Source organism: Ursus arctos, unplaced genomic scaffold, assembly GCF_023065955.2.
Source record: "Ursus arctos isolate Adak ecotype North America unplaced genomic scaffold, UrsArc2.0 scaffold_18, whole genome shotgun sequence".
Lineage (NCBI taxonomy): Eukaryota > Metazoa > Chordata > Mammalia > Carnivora > Ursidae > Ursus > Ursus arctos.
In genome coordinates, this window is record NW_026622852.1 from 57,101,778 (window position 1) to 57,120,862 (window position 19,085).

At 54.2% G+C, this 19,085-nt stretch overlaps 1 protein-coding gene across 3 annotated transcripts in view; it reads right to left on the reverse strand.

Moving 5' to 3' along the window:
- AK8 (adenylate kinase 8) overlaps nucleotides 1-19,085 on the reverse strand; it is a 118,455-nt gene that overhangs the window by 83,692 nt on the left and 15,678 nt on the right. For all 3 annotated transcript variants that reach the window (XM_057313810.1, XM_026514252.4, XM_057313811.1), the window contains exon 5: nucleotides 15,166-15,234. In XM_057313810.1, the coding sequence (XP_057169793.1) occupies nucleotides 15,166-15,234 (69 nt within the window). The remainder of the gene's footprint in view (nucleotides 1-15,165; nucleotides 15,235-19,085) is intronic.

The following is a 19,085-nucleotide window of genomic DNA, read 5'->3' on the forward strand; positions in this document are numbered from 1 at the left end:
CAAGTCCGAACCCAGGGAAGCATCCCAAGACGCACCATGGACCCACCAGCTATCCCTCTTCTTTCTAATGAAGTATTCCCCCGTGATTTCCCAACACAGACAAGAAGGAAAAAAGAGACATGTTACCAGCCAGAAATGCATCTGAAAAGGTCGAGTTTGGCAAACCAACGCGTTGTAAAGGCAGTCCGTGAGAACAAGGAGGCTGTTTTGATAAGCACGCAAAAGTTGACCTCAGATTGCCCCAGTTGCAGTTCCCTCAGTTTATACAAAACCACGGACATTCAGCCTGCCAGATCATCTCAGGGTGCCTTCCGTGTCCAACTCACCCGAAGGATGACCCACAAGAATTTTTATTTCAAAGTTTAACTTCAAACAAAATGCAACACGTGCCGGTGTTCCTGACCACACTCAAGTCCACGAATGCAGCACGACGGGTCATCCCTTAACTCGCTCCTATGCACAGGCTCCGCAGCGACAAGGCAGCCCCGGGCTCTGCCCCGCCTTCTGGGCACAGCCTAGCAGCCGTGCGCCTGCTCGGAAAAGGCTGAACATGCACGAGGGACTCCTGTCAATGACCGACAGGGCTGAGCCCCACTCTGGCTCATCCGTGACACAAGCGTGGCATTCCATAAAAACGTACAGATCCAGGACAATCGGTACTCCTAGGTCTGCGGGTCAAAAGCCTAGCGAGCACCAGGGTGTTAAATGTGGTACAGCACAGATGTGCATGTTTCCAAATAGCTAAAATAAATATATATATATATATATATTTAAAGTCAAATTCCCATTCAATGCCTCTGGTGCCCCCGGAGCTGCTCTGCAGAGGAAACCCCAGTTTGAAGACCACCCGATTCTGTCCCCAAATGGACCAGTCCCTTCCCATCTCCAAGGCGGGGTGACACCAGATAGCCCACGACAGCGATAACACACTTTCTGGGCTAACAGCTTGTTCTCAGGCTCACACACAGTGGCTCTGGTTGGAACTGAACGACACGGACAATCCAACAACATCCAGATAACGGAGTCATTCCTCTCCAACATTTCACAGCGTGTCTGCCGTGTGGACCCACCTCTTCAGAAACAAGACTTGCCCTTTAGGGTGTCACATTATCTGCTGGGGAAAAGCAGGGGGTTGGAATCAGCCTGTGCTCCACCCGTCGGGTGACTTCCCACCAGTCACCTCAGCTCCCCTCCACCGGCCTTGTTCTCCTTATCTGCAAAGTGGGGCAATAATATCAGTCTAGCCCATAGCTGTTGGGGTAATTAAATAAGGACCCCAAGCAAACACCCACAAAACAAGTATAATGTCTGGCAACAAAGAGGTGGCTAGTTTTATCCTTATAATTTTGAGAAAGATGAGCTAGGTTCTTTTTCTCTACCTACTTGCAAGAAGGAATCCTTTTAAGTTTGTACAACTTTTTTGAAGATTTTTAAAAATAATTATTTATTTATTTATTTATTTGAGAGAGAAGGAGAGAGTGCGCACAAGAGCTCGAGTGCAGGGAGGGGCAGAGGGAGAGAGAGAGAATCTCAAGCCAACTCCACCCTGAGCTGGGAGCCCAACGCAGGGCTTGATCTCACGACCTGGAGATCATGACCTGAGCCGAAATCGAGAGTCAAACGCTCAACTGACAGCCTCCCAGGCATCCCTTTTTTAAAGATTTAATTGTTAAGTTCTCTTTACACCCAAAGTGGGGCTTGAACCCATGACCCTGAGATCAAGAGTTGCACACTTCACTGACCAAGCCAGCCAGGTGGCCCAAGTTTGTGGAACTTAACATAAGGGGTTCATGTAGAAAGGTGATCTCTTGGAGAGAGGAATAAGTGGCATTCCAGATAGGAACTGAGGAAAGCTTTCCAATTACAGAGGACTTGGGGAAAACACGTTTGGATTAGAATGAGGGGAGTCTGGTGAGTGGCCTCAGCTACAGTAGACCTGCTCCAGAGTGCTCGGGGCCATTTGCCATCGCCTGGCCAGGGAGCCCTCCCCCAGGGCAGTTTGCGCCTCTGGACACGGGCAGGAGCCACACGGGCCACAGGTGGGGGTCCAGCACGTGGGTAAACAGTCATCATGTTGTTACAGCGGGGTAAGATCCATTCACTTCTTCACTGCCCCATTGATTCATTAATTCGTGGGAGTGTTTATCCACCACGTGCACAGCACACTGTGCTTCCATACCGGACAGGTCGGAGTGTCTGCACCTGGGGGGCGAGCTGTCACCTGCAGCCCTAAGCCTTCTTACTCATCTCCTCTCCCAGCTGGCCCCTTCACTCGTACAAGGCATTGAAAATCCTCTGTGAATCAAGAGGGATAGACCAGGTGATCCCGAGTAGGGGAACTGTTGAGATCTATGGTCCAACAAAGACAATTTAAGAGTGACTAGCACATTAACAATCATGCATGAAAAACAGGCATCAACAGGACGAGTGACTGGCCTGCCTCTGACAATCTTCGAACATTACCATGTAATTTACTTCCAGCCATGCAGCCTGCTTCTACACGGTTCTACCAGCTCCCTAAAATCAGGAAAAGAAGGGGGGACCCCCATGGGGCAGTAGGGGCAGCCACTGGGGGACGGGCCAACAAGGAACCTCAGTCTGATGAACAATTAAAGCCACTCCTCTCTGGGGAATTCCCGAGTACAGCGCACAGGTAGAGTGCTGTATCCGAGTTCGGGTACCAATGCTGGCAGAGCCCCTGCCCTCAATCTCACAGGCTGCAGGGTCCCCCTCCCCCCACGTCCACAGACCCCAGGCTCCTCGGACCTCATTCCTCCCTCTCCGTGCCAGTCCACTGAGCCAGGCACAGCCGCACACCAAGGTGGCCAGCCCTTGTTCCTGCCTCCCTGCAAGCTGGAGCTCTCCTCTTGTCCTGGGACCCCCACGCTGCCCATCTGGACCCCGGGCAGGGAAGGCACTGGTCATGGATGGAGCTGTGGCTGGGTCTGAATCTTGGCTCCAACCCCACAGCTTTGTCATCTCAACGAGCCGGCCCAAGTCTCAGTGCCCTCGTCTGTACAGTGGGGGCAATATGACCACCCACGAGAACGTCACTGAAACGACGCACGAGGTCATCGATAACAAGTGTGATAGTTGAGTACCTGGCCCCAAGGAGGCGTTTCACACACACCTGCTCCTTCCCTCCCCTACCAGCAATCCAGGTGCTAGGGCAGCCGTATTTCCACGAGACTTAGAAAGGCTGAATCCACAGAGGGGTGACTTTATGAAGCTGTGAGGCCAGGTCCCACAAGGTGGGCAGCGCCCTGCACGACACAAGGCTGCACCTCCACAAGGAGCCGCTGTAACTCCGGCTCCCCCACCCCCCTGTCCCCATGGGGTGCTGGCCCCTCTGTCCTGTCTCCCACGTATCGGTTCGCTTCCTCAAGAAAGTACCTTCCCACCTTTACTCCCTCTCTCCCAGTCAATGCGTCCTTCTCCCTCAGCTCACTTCCCCCAGGCATCTACTCCCAACACGCAGGGAGGCCGGGACCACTGTTCACGTCCTGCTAAACTCCTCTCATCTCGGTCCACAATCTTCCGCTTCCAGAGACTAGACCCCCTTCTGCTGCTGCAGGAAAACCTAACCAATTGTTGCAAAGGAAAATGTGAGAACATCTATCATGTCTGCAGAGAATGAGAATTCACCAGTCTCGATACTAGTGAATGCCACCAAGTGTCAGTAAAGAAAATGCACACCAAGGAAATACACGCTTGCTCCTGTGTTCTGACCAATACCCTGACGTATCGTTCATGGTAGAGGCAGTCTGTTAATTCAAGTTGGGGGTAGTGACTATGCTACAGATCACAGCTAAAAACTATTCGCGTGACTTTCCACGTGTCTTTCAAATCCTACTGACTGACGGTATTGAGCCAGATGGGCACCCTGGGACCCCCACCTCCCAGCTGTGCAACTACTTCCTGTCTGCGACGCAGGCAGAGCTGGGAGCACCCGCCCCGCTGGTGTCTGGGGTTAGATGCGACCACGCACACGAAGTGCTAGCATGCCGTCTCACGGACGCGGCTGCTGGAGAAGTGGGGGTGCCCAGCGTGTGTTCCCGCCTCTGGCACACACCACGCTGCTCTGAGTGGGAGCTCACTGAGGAACCAAGGAGTGAAGAGCTTAGGAATGAGGGCACAAGGCTCTGCCACCTTCGGCTCTGCCCCCCGGCCGGCGTTTCCCCGCTCTCGGGAGGTGGTTCTCCGCTCCCCCTCGGAAGGGGCGCTCCACCCGGCCCAGGTGACGTGCTGGTGGCTCCACATCCAGCCCTGTTTCCAGCATTGCCGGGCCTCCCAGTACTCTCTGCTGGAGCCAAAGTTGGGGCTACTCAACGTCAGACTCGGGGCCGCATCCCGTCCCGTTTATCCTCCCGACTCCAGTGAGAGGGATGGTCACCTGCACCTGCCACCCGCAGGCCACCTGGGTGCGGCTGCTCCACGGGCACACGGCTGGGCCCTGCACACCATCCGCAAGCCCCGCATCACGCCAATCGGCCAACCTCGGCCTCCAGCGAGGGGCCAGAACCCCCTGGATGAGGGATCCCTGCGGGTGTCCGCGGCGGCTCCCTCGGAGCCCTGCCTCGCCAGGACGCACGCGGTAAGTTTTCCTTCGACGCCCGGCAATCCTAACCGCCTCCGTGTGAGAGGGACACGCAGCCCCGGGCCTCCGCAGAGCTGATGATCAGTAAAACCGCGCTCCTCGGAGGATGCCGTGACATCCATAAACCCGTGAGTGTCAAAACAATGGCAAGAAAATCCTGCGCTCCTCCCGTCAGAGGATGAAAGGTGGGTGATGAATGGCAGCCCGACGGCGCCGCAAGGAGAAATAAAACAAACGGCCCGTGGTCCCGCGGCCCAGACTCGGGCTCGACTCCGCCAGCATTTCCACTGTAAATACTGACTCGCGTTATGGGCAGGGAAGCATAAATCTGTGCCTAAAAAGGGAGAAAGGAAAAGGCACCAGAAGCCTGCCAAGTAAATTCGAAACTTCAGGATCCACGGTCACAAGTACGCTGCCTCATCCCCTCCTCTCTTGCGAAATAGCTCAGAGCCTCCAGGACATGAAATGAGATAAATTAGAGGTCCCCCTGGGAACACAGAGGAGAATTTTGCATTTTGTGTGCAGTGAACACCCCCTGCCCTGCCTGGTGCTGTTCGGGGCGGGGCCGGGGCTGTGACCTCCCCGAGCGCCCAGATCTTCTCCCCGACTGGGAACTTGGGGAGCGAGGTCAGCGTTTGGCGGGCCGAAGTCTGGCTTCTGATGACGACACCCTCTCCTCAGTCCAAGGAGGGCGATGATGTGGACCCAGATGTCTTGAACATGACGGACTTCCGGAAGGTCTGTTTTCCTTTAGACAGCACATGTTTCCTGCTTCTCGATCCACAGCACGTTTCTGGGGCTGTGGCCTCCTTTTTGGCCAGAGGGGAGGATTGCAGCGCTGGCCCCCCACCTGCACCGCCAGCCGCACGCCCATGAAAGGGGGCACCGTTTTCTTTGTTCTATTTTGTGCCCAACATGAACACTGAAAACAGGTTCCAAAGCACAGTAGGTGCCCGTAAGTCTTAGTTGTCGACACCTTCATGGGACAGTTGTGCGGCTCCCATCAGAAAACGCCTCAGAGCTTGGTACAGTGTCTGGAACATACCACGTGCTCCTACGTGCTGGCTAACCATTATTTGTGTCTTTACCTTGATGGGCCAGTTCCGCTCTCTGCTGCCGGTGCTTGGGCTTCGTTTCTACTCTTCCTGATCTCTACTACCACAAGACCACAGGCCTGATGAGCCATGGGGCAAGGTGACACTTCTGGAGCTCACTGAAGCCAAGGCCTGTTTACATCCCTTGTGGCTAACCACACGTCCTGGTGGACAGGCGCCGGTTTCCACTCTGGGCATTTGGTGAGGGCGTTAGGAGACCTGGCCAACTGCTGGGGACTGGGCAGAGTGGGCTAGAATGCGGTGACCTGGGTGCGGACGGGGTGGTGTCCCCGCAGGCTCCCCTTGGGCGCACCAGGGGCAGACACAAGGATGTTGAGGTCTAGTGTCCGTTAGAGCACAGCGTCCCGTTGGCTGGGGCTCCAAGCATCCTGGTTTGGGAAGCAGAAAGACCATGCTGTGACACAGAACACGAATGGGGGACACCGACCCGCTGAGCCCAAGGGGGCCTGTTCCTGCCTCGCTCATGATAAAGATGCCTGCCCGACAGCCCAGAGCAGCCCTCAAGGGGGGAGTTCCGTGTGCTTGGCTTCTGCTCGGCCTCATGCTCTGCCACCTTTTCAGCTAGTCCTCACCTCCCGAACGGTAGAACTCCATCCCAAGTGGAAGCTCACAGAATCAAAGAAAAACCAAGGCGCATGGACAGAAGCAGAGATGGACTCCAGCTGATTTTCAAATTTCATTGATTTTTTTCCCCTCCGGCCCTACATTTAAAAGACTGCTAATTCTCATCCAGGCGGGCGGTGGGGATGTTCCAGAACTCATTTGAGTAATGATGCCGACGGCGGGCTGGGCGGCAGGTCACGTGCTGCCCCCAGAAGCGCACCGGACTCCAGGCGGTGAAGTAGGAAGGAGCAGTCTTCTCCCGCCCATACGTGATCTGTTTCCACCTGCTCCTCTTGCACGGGGAACACTGCCTGAGTGGACCTCAGAGCCAGGTGCAATGCTGAGCACTTCCTTGTAGGATCTCATTCAATAGGGAGAGCAAGGCAGCCCTTTGGACCCCAGAGCGCACGCGACCTGCCTGCGACCTCAGGGAGCTCCACAAGGAGACGTGCTAAGGCCTGGGGGGCTCTCCCCACCGGGTCCCTTCTGCCTTTTTCCTAGCTGCTGACCCCCCAGCCCAGACATGCCAGGGACAGCTCCGGCCAGCAGAGGCGGACACAAGCCATCTGCAGAGCCCATAAATCACATCCCTGACCTGCAGAGGCCTCTGCTTTTTCTCGGGTGACAAACTCCCACTGTCTGACAGGCCATGGTAATTGGGTACAAGACTTTCCCTCTCCACCACACAGCTGGGGGGGATGAGGGCGACCATACATCAAAACATTTCTTCTTTTTCTTCTCTTAGCCAGATATTTTCTCGCCCGTGACCTTCCAACTTAGTCTGGTTCTGGTGACGCAGAAGTGCCTTTGTCAACGGGCCTGGCACGATATCAGAGACCCCGGCGGTAGCCGGGCCTGTCAGAACCTCAGTGTGGCAGGGGCTACAGTGTCCTGCTGTCCTGGCCACTGGTCCTCTGACTTTAGTTAAGTCCCTTCTTCCATCTGGGCCTCAATTTCTCCTTCTGTAAAAGGTTTTAGGTAGGATGACTTCTAAAGACAATGTTTTTTTAAAAAAATTGATAAGACGAATTGGAATTCCTCCACAAGGCACAGTCACTTTCATGATAAGCCTTCATTCAATATTTTAAAATCCAGCATCCTGGTGGCTGACCCTTGTTCCAGCTGATGAAAGAGATGACGAGGCAGGACACAGGAAGTCTCGGCAGAGGGCACCAAGATCGAATTGGAAGATGGTTCTCAAACCTTGAGCCCTGGGGTCTCAGGGCACAATGCTACTCTTGGGGCACAGCAGTTGAACCCGTGAAGCTGCAGGGGACCTTGAAAGCACTGATAATGGAGAACGATTTTGCAATGCGATGAGGAAAGGCACTAAACAGGTCTCCCCACCGGTTACATAAAACCATGCCAGGGCAACCATCAAAATATTTTCCCCAGAGAAGCCTTGGGACAAACACGTTCCTGTTGTTGAAACCGTCGTTAGGATGTTGGGACTCAACTGCACAGTCACATTGTACTTTCCGCATCTTCCCCTCCTTGAGACAACAGTGAATGAGGATAGGATTTCCTTGCCCTGGTGGTACAGACTGGGGACTCATCCAAATGGCATTCTCTCATTCATGAATGTCATGAATATTTCCCGAGCTTGGCATCTAAGCCAGGTACCACGTGAAGAGCTGGGGGTTCTGCGCTGATTGGGACAGATGGGGCCCCTGCCCCCACACCGTGACTGTGGGCATCTGGAGGAGCAGGAGAGCAAGAGGCCGTGAAGGCACGTAACAGGGCACCCAGCCTCCCTGGGGCTCGGCGAGCTTGGGGACCTCCCTGAGGGTGTGACTCTAACCTGAGACTAAGGAATGAGGAGCAGCTGCCCGGCTGCATGGTGGGGGCCCCAGGCAGTGAGAAGAGCGTGTGTGAATCAGTTTCTATTGCTGTGTAACAAATGCACAATCTTAGTGGCTTAAATAGCACATATATTATCTCAGTTTCTGTGGAGCAGGAGTCTGCGTGCTGCTTAGCTGGTTCTCTGCTGGGGTCTCAGAGGGCAGCAATCAAGGAGAGAGTCGGGCTGCATTCTCATCCGGATGCTGGACAGGGGAGGAATCCACTTCTGAGCTCCTTCAGGCTGTTGGCAGAATTCCCTTCTGTGCTGCTGTTTGACTGGGGGCTCTGGTTTCTTGAGGGCTGGAGGCTGCCCACGTGGGCCTCCCCAACACAGCAGCTCACTTGTCAGGCCAGCAAGGAGACTCTCTCTCCAGTCCACCCAAAGTCTTAGATCATGTAACATCATCACAGGAATGACCTGTCTTCACATCTGCCCTCTTCTGTTGGCCCTAGTCCCACTCAAGGGGAGAGGGTTACACGAGGTGTGGACACCAGGGGAGGGAAACTACTGGAAGACCCTCCCCTCAGTGTGCGGAGGCCCTGGGAGGCGCCACGCAGGTGAAACTGGAGGAGGTGTGAAAGACAGCAGGCACGAGGGGATAGAGGGACAGAACTGGGCAGCCAGGCAGGGTGGGAAACAGTGAAGGTTCTCAGAGGGGAGGACACCACGGCATGGGTTTTAAAAAGACAACCACCTCCATAGACATAAAATAAAAACATCCTTCCGAGGGGTGTTCTTTCAAGGGAGCGCTAACATCAGTTGCCTCCAGGAAGGGAGTGGGTGACTGGGGGGCAGGAGGGTGAGGGGCCTTGGGCACCTTTTGGATTTTGAACCATACGAATGTACTGCAGTCAAGAAATAAATTCGTTCATTTTATGTTAAGCAGTCCCTGCGGCAGCAATATGAAGAAGGGGCCGGGAAGAAAGCAGGGTAGCTGCGAGGACGGATTAGGGCCAAAGGAAGGAAAGGGACTGCAGTAATCCAAACCCTGGAAACCAAATGTGACTCTGGAGAAGTAAGACTTAGCATCTCTCTGGCATTAGAGCCTTTTCCTCTCAAATTTCCTGAAGCCACTGCCTCATTTCTTAGCTTCCCTCTGCCCTCAGAGACGTGGTCTGAGGAGCTCTCAGATGTCAAGACCTTGGCTGTCGGGGCGCCTGGGTGGCTCAGCCGTTAAGCGTCTGCCTTCGGCTCAGGGCGTGATCCCAGCGTTCTGGGATCGAGCCCCACATCAGGCTCCTCTGCTGGGAGCCTGCTTCTTCCTCTCCCACTCCCCCTGCTTGTGTTCCCTCTCTCGCTGGCTGTCTCTATCTCTGTCAAGCGGATAAATAAAATCTTTAAAAAAAAAACAAAAAAACAAAGACCTTGGCTGTCCCTAAAGAAAGGCCGTGGGTCCCCAACAGGTAGAGCCCACCTCCTTTTCATCGTTCCAATACAAAGGGCTAATTTCTCTTTCTCTAACGCATCTGATGGTCACTTCAAAGAAATTCTTCAAAGAGATTGCATTAGACCAAAAAAAAAAGGAAAAGAGAAGAAAAAAACCCCAACATTAACTACAGAATCCTGATGGGTTATGATTGCATTATTTTTCCCTGAACGCTATTCCCTGCTTCCTTTTTGTGCTCTAAATTACCAATTCTAGTCCCTGTGTAGCTAAATAATAATAATTACCATATAAATGAATATGCATATGTGTCATTTTTCTCCCTAAAAGCAAGAAAGCCTGTTTATTTTGGATGAGGGTTTGTTTTGTTTCTGAACAACCAAAGCACATAATTAGGAGCCTCACCTCTTGCTCTTGAAATCCTGTCTCTGCAGGGAAGAGATGAAAAAGGTACTGGATGCCCCTTGAAGCTCAGAAGAAATTTTACAACAAATTAAAGGAGATATTTCTCTGCTCCGCAGGTAACAACGGCCTGGACAGGATCCGAATCAGAATGTGAGGCCAGAAGGGGCTTCAAAGCTCAAGCCAAGCCTGTCCTTTGACGGACGGGAATGGAGGCCTCTTGGAGCGAAGCACTCCCTGGAGGGACACCGTGTGCATGGGTGAGACAAGAACAGAGTGGCCGAATCACGACCCCGTGTTTGCATTTCTGCTCTGGGACTCACCGTGGGACCCTGAGCAGGACACACAGCCTCTGCAAGTCTTAGATTCTGCAGCCCTCAACGCAGTGAGGGCAGTGCCTCCCCCACGGGGCTGCTGTCAAGATACATGAGGTCACGGATGCGGCCCTCAGCCCTACGCCCCCATCGCTGGTACGACTGCAGACCATCGACAGTACGACTGCAGCCTCGATGCCTAGGGCCCTGTGCCCTGCAATGTGGTGCAGTGAGCAAAGTGTCAGGCCAGGCGCCCCAAGTCCCTGGGGTCCAGACAACATCTAACCATCATAATCAACGTAGTAATAATGATGATCATTAATCTCATTATAAATACTAAATAAATAGAATTAAATCAACCAAGAGTATTACTTACAATGTACAATAAAGTCATACAGTACAATATAATTAATAATATCACTTACAATATAACTAATAACAAATATTATTACGATCTTGATGATGGTGGTAGCTATTGGCAGGGACCGGGGATGCCTGGTCTCACACTGTTCCCACCGCAGGTGCACTGTGCAGAGAGGCTGAGTGGACCAAACTTTTAGATAAGTTCAAGAAGGTTTAAGTAGCTAAATGCATGTGTCAGAGACTATTCTAGGTCACCGGAGGCAAGTTTGGGATGTCTAGTTGAAATCCCGGAGAGAACCACCATCTTTACCCCAGAAACCGTGACTTAGTAACTCACAGAGAATTTTAAAAGTTACATGAATAAACCAGCCCAGTCCAGCTGGATCCTGTGTCTGGATCCAGTGTCTGGATCTCTGAGGCATGAGTTCCAGGCAGTTCTCTCCCCCGTGGAATGCACCCAATGACCCAACCCCATGAGTACAGGCCTCTGAATTCCAGGCTGAACGTTTACGCACTAGAAACATGCAGCAATTCTTGAAAAGCACTTACACACAATAACACTGTTCTGTATGTCTTAAGATTGGGTCATGGGAGGATGGGGTAAAGCCTAGCCAGAAGCCAAGATGAGGGTCTGAGTCGAGAGGCTGGGTTCCCCCACCTGCCAGACCCATCGCCTCTCTTGTTCCCGCGCTCAGCTGGCTGCAGCTCTGGGCCTCCCCTGCACCAAGTGAAAGCCAACACTTGACCTGTGAGCACAACAGCCAGGACGTGGCAGTTCAGGCTCGAGCTCCTGGATCATGAGGGCTTTGATATCGTAAGCATCTTAAAAGGAAATCTGAACCAGGCATGGGGAGATCCTGCAGCCTTTGGTGACACCGAGACGGAGCATGGAGCCGCCCCCACTGGGGCAGTGGCTTGGCCGGGCTGCGGCTGTGGCTCGTGAGTAGCCCACAGTCCTCAGGGCAAGCGAGATTCCTGGGGCAGGAACTGAAGAGTTACTGTGTTTAGAGCCACGGCTAACAGCACGGGCAGTCCTGGTTCCAGGAGCTCTCAGCCTACTGAATTTGCCTCACACAAAAGGATGGCTGTGTCTCTCCGGCTCTGCCCTTTTTTTAAAGATTTTATTTTTAAGTAATCTCTACGCCCAACATGCAGCTCGAACTCATGACCCTGAGATCAAAAGTCGCATGCTCTACTGACTGAGCCAGCCAGGTGCCCCCCGGCTCTGCTTTTAAATGCAGCCCCCATCCTGCTGGCAGGTTCCAGTCTGGGTGACTTGGGTACGCTCATACCAAAGGAGTAACACTTGATATTTGGCCAAATGGGACGAGCACTGCTGGTGAAGAGAAGAGAAGCAGACCCAACTGCTTCCAGCCTGGTGATCTGCAATGCACGAGTTTAATCTGACTTGGCAAATTCATGATCAATTATGGATTAAGGCATAGAGCGTTTTGTACGGGAAAGTGCCGGCCCATTTCCAGTCACCTAGGAGGCTCTCCCCTCCCCCTTTATTCCTGACAAATGATCATTTCTGCATCTCCCAGATAAAAGAGAGGAAACCTTCAAAAGGGTAATCGATTGATGGGTCAGTTTTAAGAAGAGTTGATCAGAGATTGGTTGAACTGAGTATGGAGGGGAGCCTGAGCCTCATTCTGCCTGCCATCCCCTCCACCTAAGACAGCCCCTCCAGAGACCACCCCAGCCCCATCCTGGAGGCTTCTGGAACAACCTGGCTCTCCTGGCCTGGTTAGTGGCCCTCATGGCCCAGCTCACAGCTGGTCCTGCTTTGGTCATGCGAGTCTGTCTCCAATTGCAGATGGTAAGCTCAAGACCAAGGGACCACCTCGCTTGTGGGGGGGCTGAGGCAGGGGGAAGGGTCCCAGCAGCAAGGACCATGCAGTGCCTGTAACAGGTGCCTGTGGCAGAACGCAGAAATAAAGTCCCAGCTTTCTGGCCAGAGGACCAAAAAGAGGAGCATCGGGGACCCGGAAGTCACCACGAAAATGGCAGAGAGAGAAGCTCAGGCAGGAACCAAATGAAACCGTTTATGGACTCATGGGCTCCCCCCCAGTTGTGCACACAAGGGTGTGATGACTGCAGACAGCTTTCTAAAGATGTGGAGAGATGAAGGAGAGCGAGGGCCGCTACCCAGGCCCCGCTGAGCGGCGCACACAGCGCAGAGCGCTGCACAGAACTCGCCAGGGCTTTGAAGACAGAAGCGAGATGGGAGCCACAGCACAGAGAAGGTGGCTGGAACTTGCGGCCTGAGCCCAAATGAGTCAGCAGTTGGCAAAGACAGAAATACCAACATCCACCATAGCATTTAAACAAGACCGGAGTCTCACAACAATATGAAAAGTGTTACACGACATGAAAAATGATACAAAATCATGCAACGCAAGGAGAGCTGGGAAAACCTCAGCTCACATGGGAAAGGACCTCAGGCATCACCGCTGACGTGACTCAGCTGTTGGAGTACCAAGGACTTGGAAGCAGCTGGGTTTTTTGTGTTTTTTTTTTAAGCAGGCTCCACGCCCAGTGTGGAGCCCAGTGTGGGGCTTGAACTCATGACCCTGGGATCAAGACCCGCGCTGAGATCAAGACTTGGATGCTCAACTGACTGAGCCCGCCAGGCACCCCACTGAAGTGGCAGGTATTAAGACATAATAATAACAACGGAGCTCAGACAAGTAAATGCGTGGACAAATAGAAAGTCTCAGAAGGGAAGAGAGCAAGAAGAAACACATGGAATTTTGAGAACTGAGAAACAGCAATCCAAATTAAAAGTTCACTGGATGGGCCCAACAGGAGAACAGAAACAGGAAAAGAAGGCCTCAGTGAGCCTCACGGAGCTTCAATGCACATTATCCGATCCACGACAGAGGGGAGAGGAACAGAGAATGGGGCCCCAGCGACCACGGGGGGAACCACAGAGCGAGTGCTCGCGGCTCTGGAGCCTCAAGAGATGGGGGAGAGAACGGCGCAGAAACTATTTGAAGAAATAATGGCCAAAAACTGCCCAAGTTTGGAGAAAAACATAAACTTATAAATTCAAGGAACTCAACAAACCCACAAAAGAAGAAATCCGAAGAATGCATGCCAGACATATGGTGATCAACCTGCTGGAGACCAAGAACAGGGAGAACAGTCTCCAAGGAAGCTGGGGGGAAAGGGACACGCTACTTGGGCGGGAGTCTGGGCAGCTGCCCTTCCACCAGACACCACGCGGGCCGGAAGGAAGCGGGACGCTGTGAGGTATGAGAAGAGCGAGCTGGGGATCTAGAATTCTGAATCCGGGGACAAACTTCCTTCAAGAATGAAGGCAATAAGACATTCTCAGCTGAAGGGAAACCACGAGAGTTCACTGCTGGCAGAGCTGCCGGGAGCTCCAGACAGAAGGGGCCACACGCAGCGTTGGGAACAAAGGGAGAGCATCAGCAATGGAAAAGCCTGGATAAACAGGTCAGACCGTTCTCCTCCTGAGTTCCTTAAAATAGGTTTGATGACGGAGAGCAAAGCTGATACGGCTGCCTGCGGGGGTTTTCAGTGTCCGCCCACGTGACACGCAGGGCGGGGCACGCACTCGAGGAGGGGAGGGGACTCTTGGACATTCTGCTCCAGATGGCACAGAAGTGACTCTAAACAGACTGAGAAAAGGTAAGTCTGTATACCGTCGATAACTAGAGCATTGCTTAAGAAGAAGCCATACAGAGATATAGTTAAAACACAAGAGAAAAATTACAATAGAATACTTTAAAAATGTTCAAATCATTGATAAATGGGACTGCATTAAAATTAAAACCATTCGCTCTGTGAAGGCCACTGATAGGAGGACACTAAGACGAGCCGCGGACTGGGAGAGGATGTTTGGGAATCACACAGCCAACCCTCTGTAACACCGGGGAGCCATGATGTTCACCCAACGGAGTTCCTCTGGGGACCCAAAGAGTCAGGGAGTGTAAAGCCCTCCCATGGCTCCCATCGTTCCTGCTGCCCGCTTTCTGCCCCTCCACCCCCTCCGCACCCCAGGAGGCTGACCTCCACAAATGGACTGCTTCACCTGGACACACTGCCCTCTGGCTTCATTGGGTTTGGCCAAAGGGGACGCTGGCAGGAGATCAAAGAGTGGCAGGAGAGAGTTTGGGGTACCCCCCAGTTCTCCCGCTGCCCCTCCAGGTCCAGGAGTGTCCAGCTCCCTGTGGGGCTGGTCTCAGCTGCTTCAGCAGTGCGTGTGGGTTGCCTCAACTACCCCTCACTTCTACAACCGCCCTTTCCTTAAAAGAACTCCTGTCACCCCTTGGGACAGGCCGGCTCTGTCCTGGGATCCGCAATGGATACCCCAGATTCCAGCTGGTGATTTGGCTCCATCCAAGGTGAAATCCACATCCATGGACTGAACTTCACTGAGATCGGGTTTGTCTGTTTTCCCCTTTTCTGCAGGTTCTGTGCTAGAACCTGAACCCAAGCCCCTCACCCTCCCTTCATCTGGTGACAGAGCCCCTCTCCCTGGGAGCCCCCGAGCCGCCGCACGCAGGCTTTCTTACCCGCCTGACGCAGTCCTCCTCCTTCAGGCGTTCCTGAATCAGTTTGACGAGCAGTGTGCTGGACAGTTTCTAAAGGAAAGACAACATGCAGAATGAGGGTCTCAACTTGCATACTGAGCCAAAAAGGACATAACTGTCAGGCCAGGGGGCTCAGCTGAGCACTGAGGAGCTGGCTGTGTTGACAGGAAGGTTCCCCAGTCCCCGACTGATGTCCAGTGGCCTCTGTAAAGCCCAGGCCCACTTTGCAGCCCCCACCCCTACCCTGAGCTTCATTCTGCACCAACCACCCCTTTGACGGCTCCTGACCACACGTGCATACCAACCTCCACACTTGCTTTATCCTGTGCCCCCGCCCAGATGCTCCCCCCACCCCACTTGAGTGACTCCAGGATCCCTCAGAGCCTTGGCCCAAGCGCCACCACCTGCAGGCAGTCCTCCCTGACCCTCCCAGGGCTAGGCTGGGGGCCGCCATAATCTTCAACAGCAAACTGTTATTGCTCTAACCACAAGGCCTTCCAAGGGTCTGCTCACGTGTCCAATTCCCCAGGAAGTCTCAAAGTTCCTAGAGGAAAGGGACTGAGTCTAACTTTGTACCCCAGACAGTATGCAGGAGGGAGCCATGGTGCCCATCTCTTCCTAACTCCGCACTCAGAGACCTCAAGGGGGTAGCTTGAAATCAGCCATGGGGGGAGTATTTATACCACGGAAATGGGCGAACGCCACAAAGACGGGCTTTTTTCCCCGGAGAGCTGGTTGTTCAATATTGGCCAGCACACCTCTGCCCCAGGCTCAAGTCAGTGTCAGGGAAATAGGATGCCCTTGCCAGCTGATGAGTTAATGAAACTTCATGTTCCTGAATACATTCAATAAATGGTAATAATGACCTGTTGATTATACCCTTTGTGCTGGGCACTGTGCCCAGCTACATTGTTCGATGTTTACAACTCTGGACAGTCTGTACTATTTTTATCACCTTTTTACAGATAGGGAAGCCGAGTCTCAGAGAGGCCAAGCCCCCTCTCCTGGGTCATACAACCAGGGAGGAGCAGAGGCAGAACTTGAACCCACGCGGGGCAGCCAGAGCCCTGCCTCTTAAGCACTCCGCTCTCCCTGGCCCAGCAAAGGCAGGTGGGGGGGGGCACAGGTAGGAAGTTAAGGATGCCCAACCTTCTGTCTCTCTTCTGAACTTTCTCTGGCCAGAATCAACCTTCCGATTTTCACAACCAAGTCTGATTTTTCTAACAAAATCTCGAACGCCCCAGAGCTCATGCCTGGAAAACTCACTCCCACGTGTCCCCTTGACCCAAGATCACTAAAAGCTGGTGCTTCTCCACAAACAACCCCAAACAGTTGGTCAAAGCAGACTCCCACGCCAGCCCTGGACAGCACATCCCGACCTACGGCAGGGCTGCACCGGCCCCCGGGGGGGAGGGGCTCCTGCCAGGTGCAGAGGACGGTCCGTGGGTGTGCGCTGGCTGCACACAGAAGTGCCCAGCTGAGGTGGCGGGAAATCTACCTTACGCTCCTCTTCCCAAGCTGGGGACCCCAGAGTGGGGCCATGTAGGCCTGGCAGGAGGTGGGGGGCAACTTCCCAAAGTATCCTTAGGGCTAGTGGTGGCCCTGGTAACATTTTAGTGACACTGGAGACAAGTCTGGGTCTTTCATTCTAGAGCCAGCATCTGTAAGGCTTTAAAGACCAGGTCTTGCCTTGGGAATGCTGTCACGTCTGCCTGGAGTGCTGTCAGAGCGCCTAGAGAGAACGAGAGCCGGGACACCAGAGCCCCTCCAACAGGCTGCACACTGTCGGGGCTGGCTTAGAAATGGTGCACACGGCCGGATGTGTCCATGCCTCACATTCGTTGCGTCCTGGCAGCGCGGGTGTGGGCAGTGGACAGAGCTCAACCACTTTTGACTATGGCTGTTCGCCATGTTTCAGTGAATGGGCTTAGGCCGGCTCTGCCACAGAGTAGTTCAGAGACAGGGAACAGGGTGCGGGCACAGGCACAGAAGCTGGGGGTGGGGGAACAGTCCCCAAAGGGGCTCAGCGCCTGTGTGCTCAGATCCACCCAATCTCTGAGGTAGGGTTGCTGACGGGGCTGGTCCAGGGACGACATCTGGAGAACCACTGTCTTAAAAGCAAACTCAAGCACCCAATCCCTCCCCCACATGGGAGAGGTTGCTGGAGAGGGTGCCTTTCTGCCCTACCCCTATCCTCCCAGCTCTCCTGGGAAACTTCCCCAGCTGGTGAGGGAAGGGGGTCAACAGGGAGCAGCCCTTTCCTGTCCCCTCATGTTCCCTCCTGACCCCAGGCAGAGCTAGCTGCCACCCTGAGTCCCGCTTCCCTTCAAGATTACTCTCCTGTCCCTGCCAACACCCATTCAGGAGGCAGCACTCAAACAGGTACTGGGATGGGCAGGGGTGGGGTTGGAGGGGAAGTTGGGGTGCGGGGGTGGGGGAGGTGCCAGCCAGTCAAAGAACACGGTTGAAAGGAGACAGGTCCAGGTGGGATACAGCACCCGCCGGGGTCTGCCCTGCGGGGGACAGGCCCTTGACTTTGAGCACAGCCCCTCCCAGGTGCACCCCGCCGCTCCCTGCCTTGGCGCTGTCTCAATGCCAGCTTTGATGTGTCACGTCAGCAGCAGGGCTTCCAGGGGGTGCCTCTCAAAGTCCTGCCAAACTGTCTTTGTAGGAATCAGGCTCCCTCCTCCCAGAGCTCCGCCATGCTCTCCCGTCCCAGCCCCACAAGGCCTGGCTTTGTGGGGAGAATCAGGGACAAACCGGTAAAGCCCGGTGATGCCCCCACTGGTCACAGAGAAGGCCCAGATCAGATGCAGGGCCCTGGCTCCTCGTCTCCCTGCTTCCTTCTCATCAAGGGCAGAATCGGCCGCATCGGCTCCTGTTTGGACTCTCTTCTCCATCCAGCTCCCAATGCCCACTGGTCTGCTGACCTCAGAGCTGCCACCCCCACTGAGTGACACGCTGGTTTGCTGCCATGCATAAGCAGCGGCAGGTGGAACCCTGCCTCTGCCCCCCATCCCCGCCCCGGCACCTCCCTTCACTTCTCGCACCTGGGCTTCCTCACTGGGATGACACGAGCCGGACTGGTCCCATCACCAGGCCCCACTCTCAGGTGCCCTACTGTCCCTGCGTCACCTTGGGTGACACCTGCTCAAGAGGCAGAGGGCATTTTGATCTCCAGTATGAACTCCCACCTGGAGCAGAGTCAGGAGGGGAACAGTTGAGACTCCTGGTCTGCCCAGTCCGGCCTCTTCCTCCTACAGCTGCAGCTGGTGGGGGTGGGGAGCCTGAACTTGGACTTGAGCTCGCTTAAGAACTGGTCAGAGAATCTTTAAAGGCAACTCTCATTTCAAAGTTCCTACCATTTCCAGGACTGTCAGAGCAGATCTGGATGGCGGGCACGCTCACAAGTGCTGAAAGACAGGGTCCGGGCGACAGGAGGCAGGAGGAGGGAGAGAATGGGAGACGAGGCGTTGAAGGAAGAGCACGGCCCAGACCACATGCCACACAGCAGGCCCACAGAGGGAGGTGGCTCAGAGGAGACCCTGCAGTGGGAAAGGCCAACAAACTTTGCAGGGAGAATGGTCCTCGGGCTTAAAGGTCCCTATGCTGGGCCGCAGGCAGTACCTCCACTACCCCGAACCTTCTGCAAGGCCCGTTCACACGGCCGCCTGGAGGGGCGGAAAGGGGACACGAGACAGAGGGAGGGCTTCAGCACCATGCACTTTGTCTCAGTGTGGCCTCCAGGACATGGAGCAGCAAGCCTGGAGAGGGCATGGCTGGAGCAGACGGAGACCACCCACAGGACTGGGGAGATTCCAGAAATCCTCAGCGACACTGGAGAGCCCTGTGTGTACCCGGAGGCAGGATGAGACGGACAGCATAAGTTCTTTTCCTTGGAT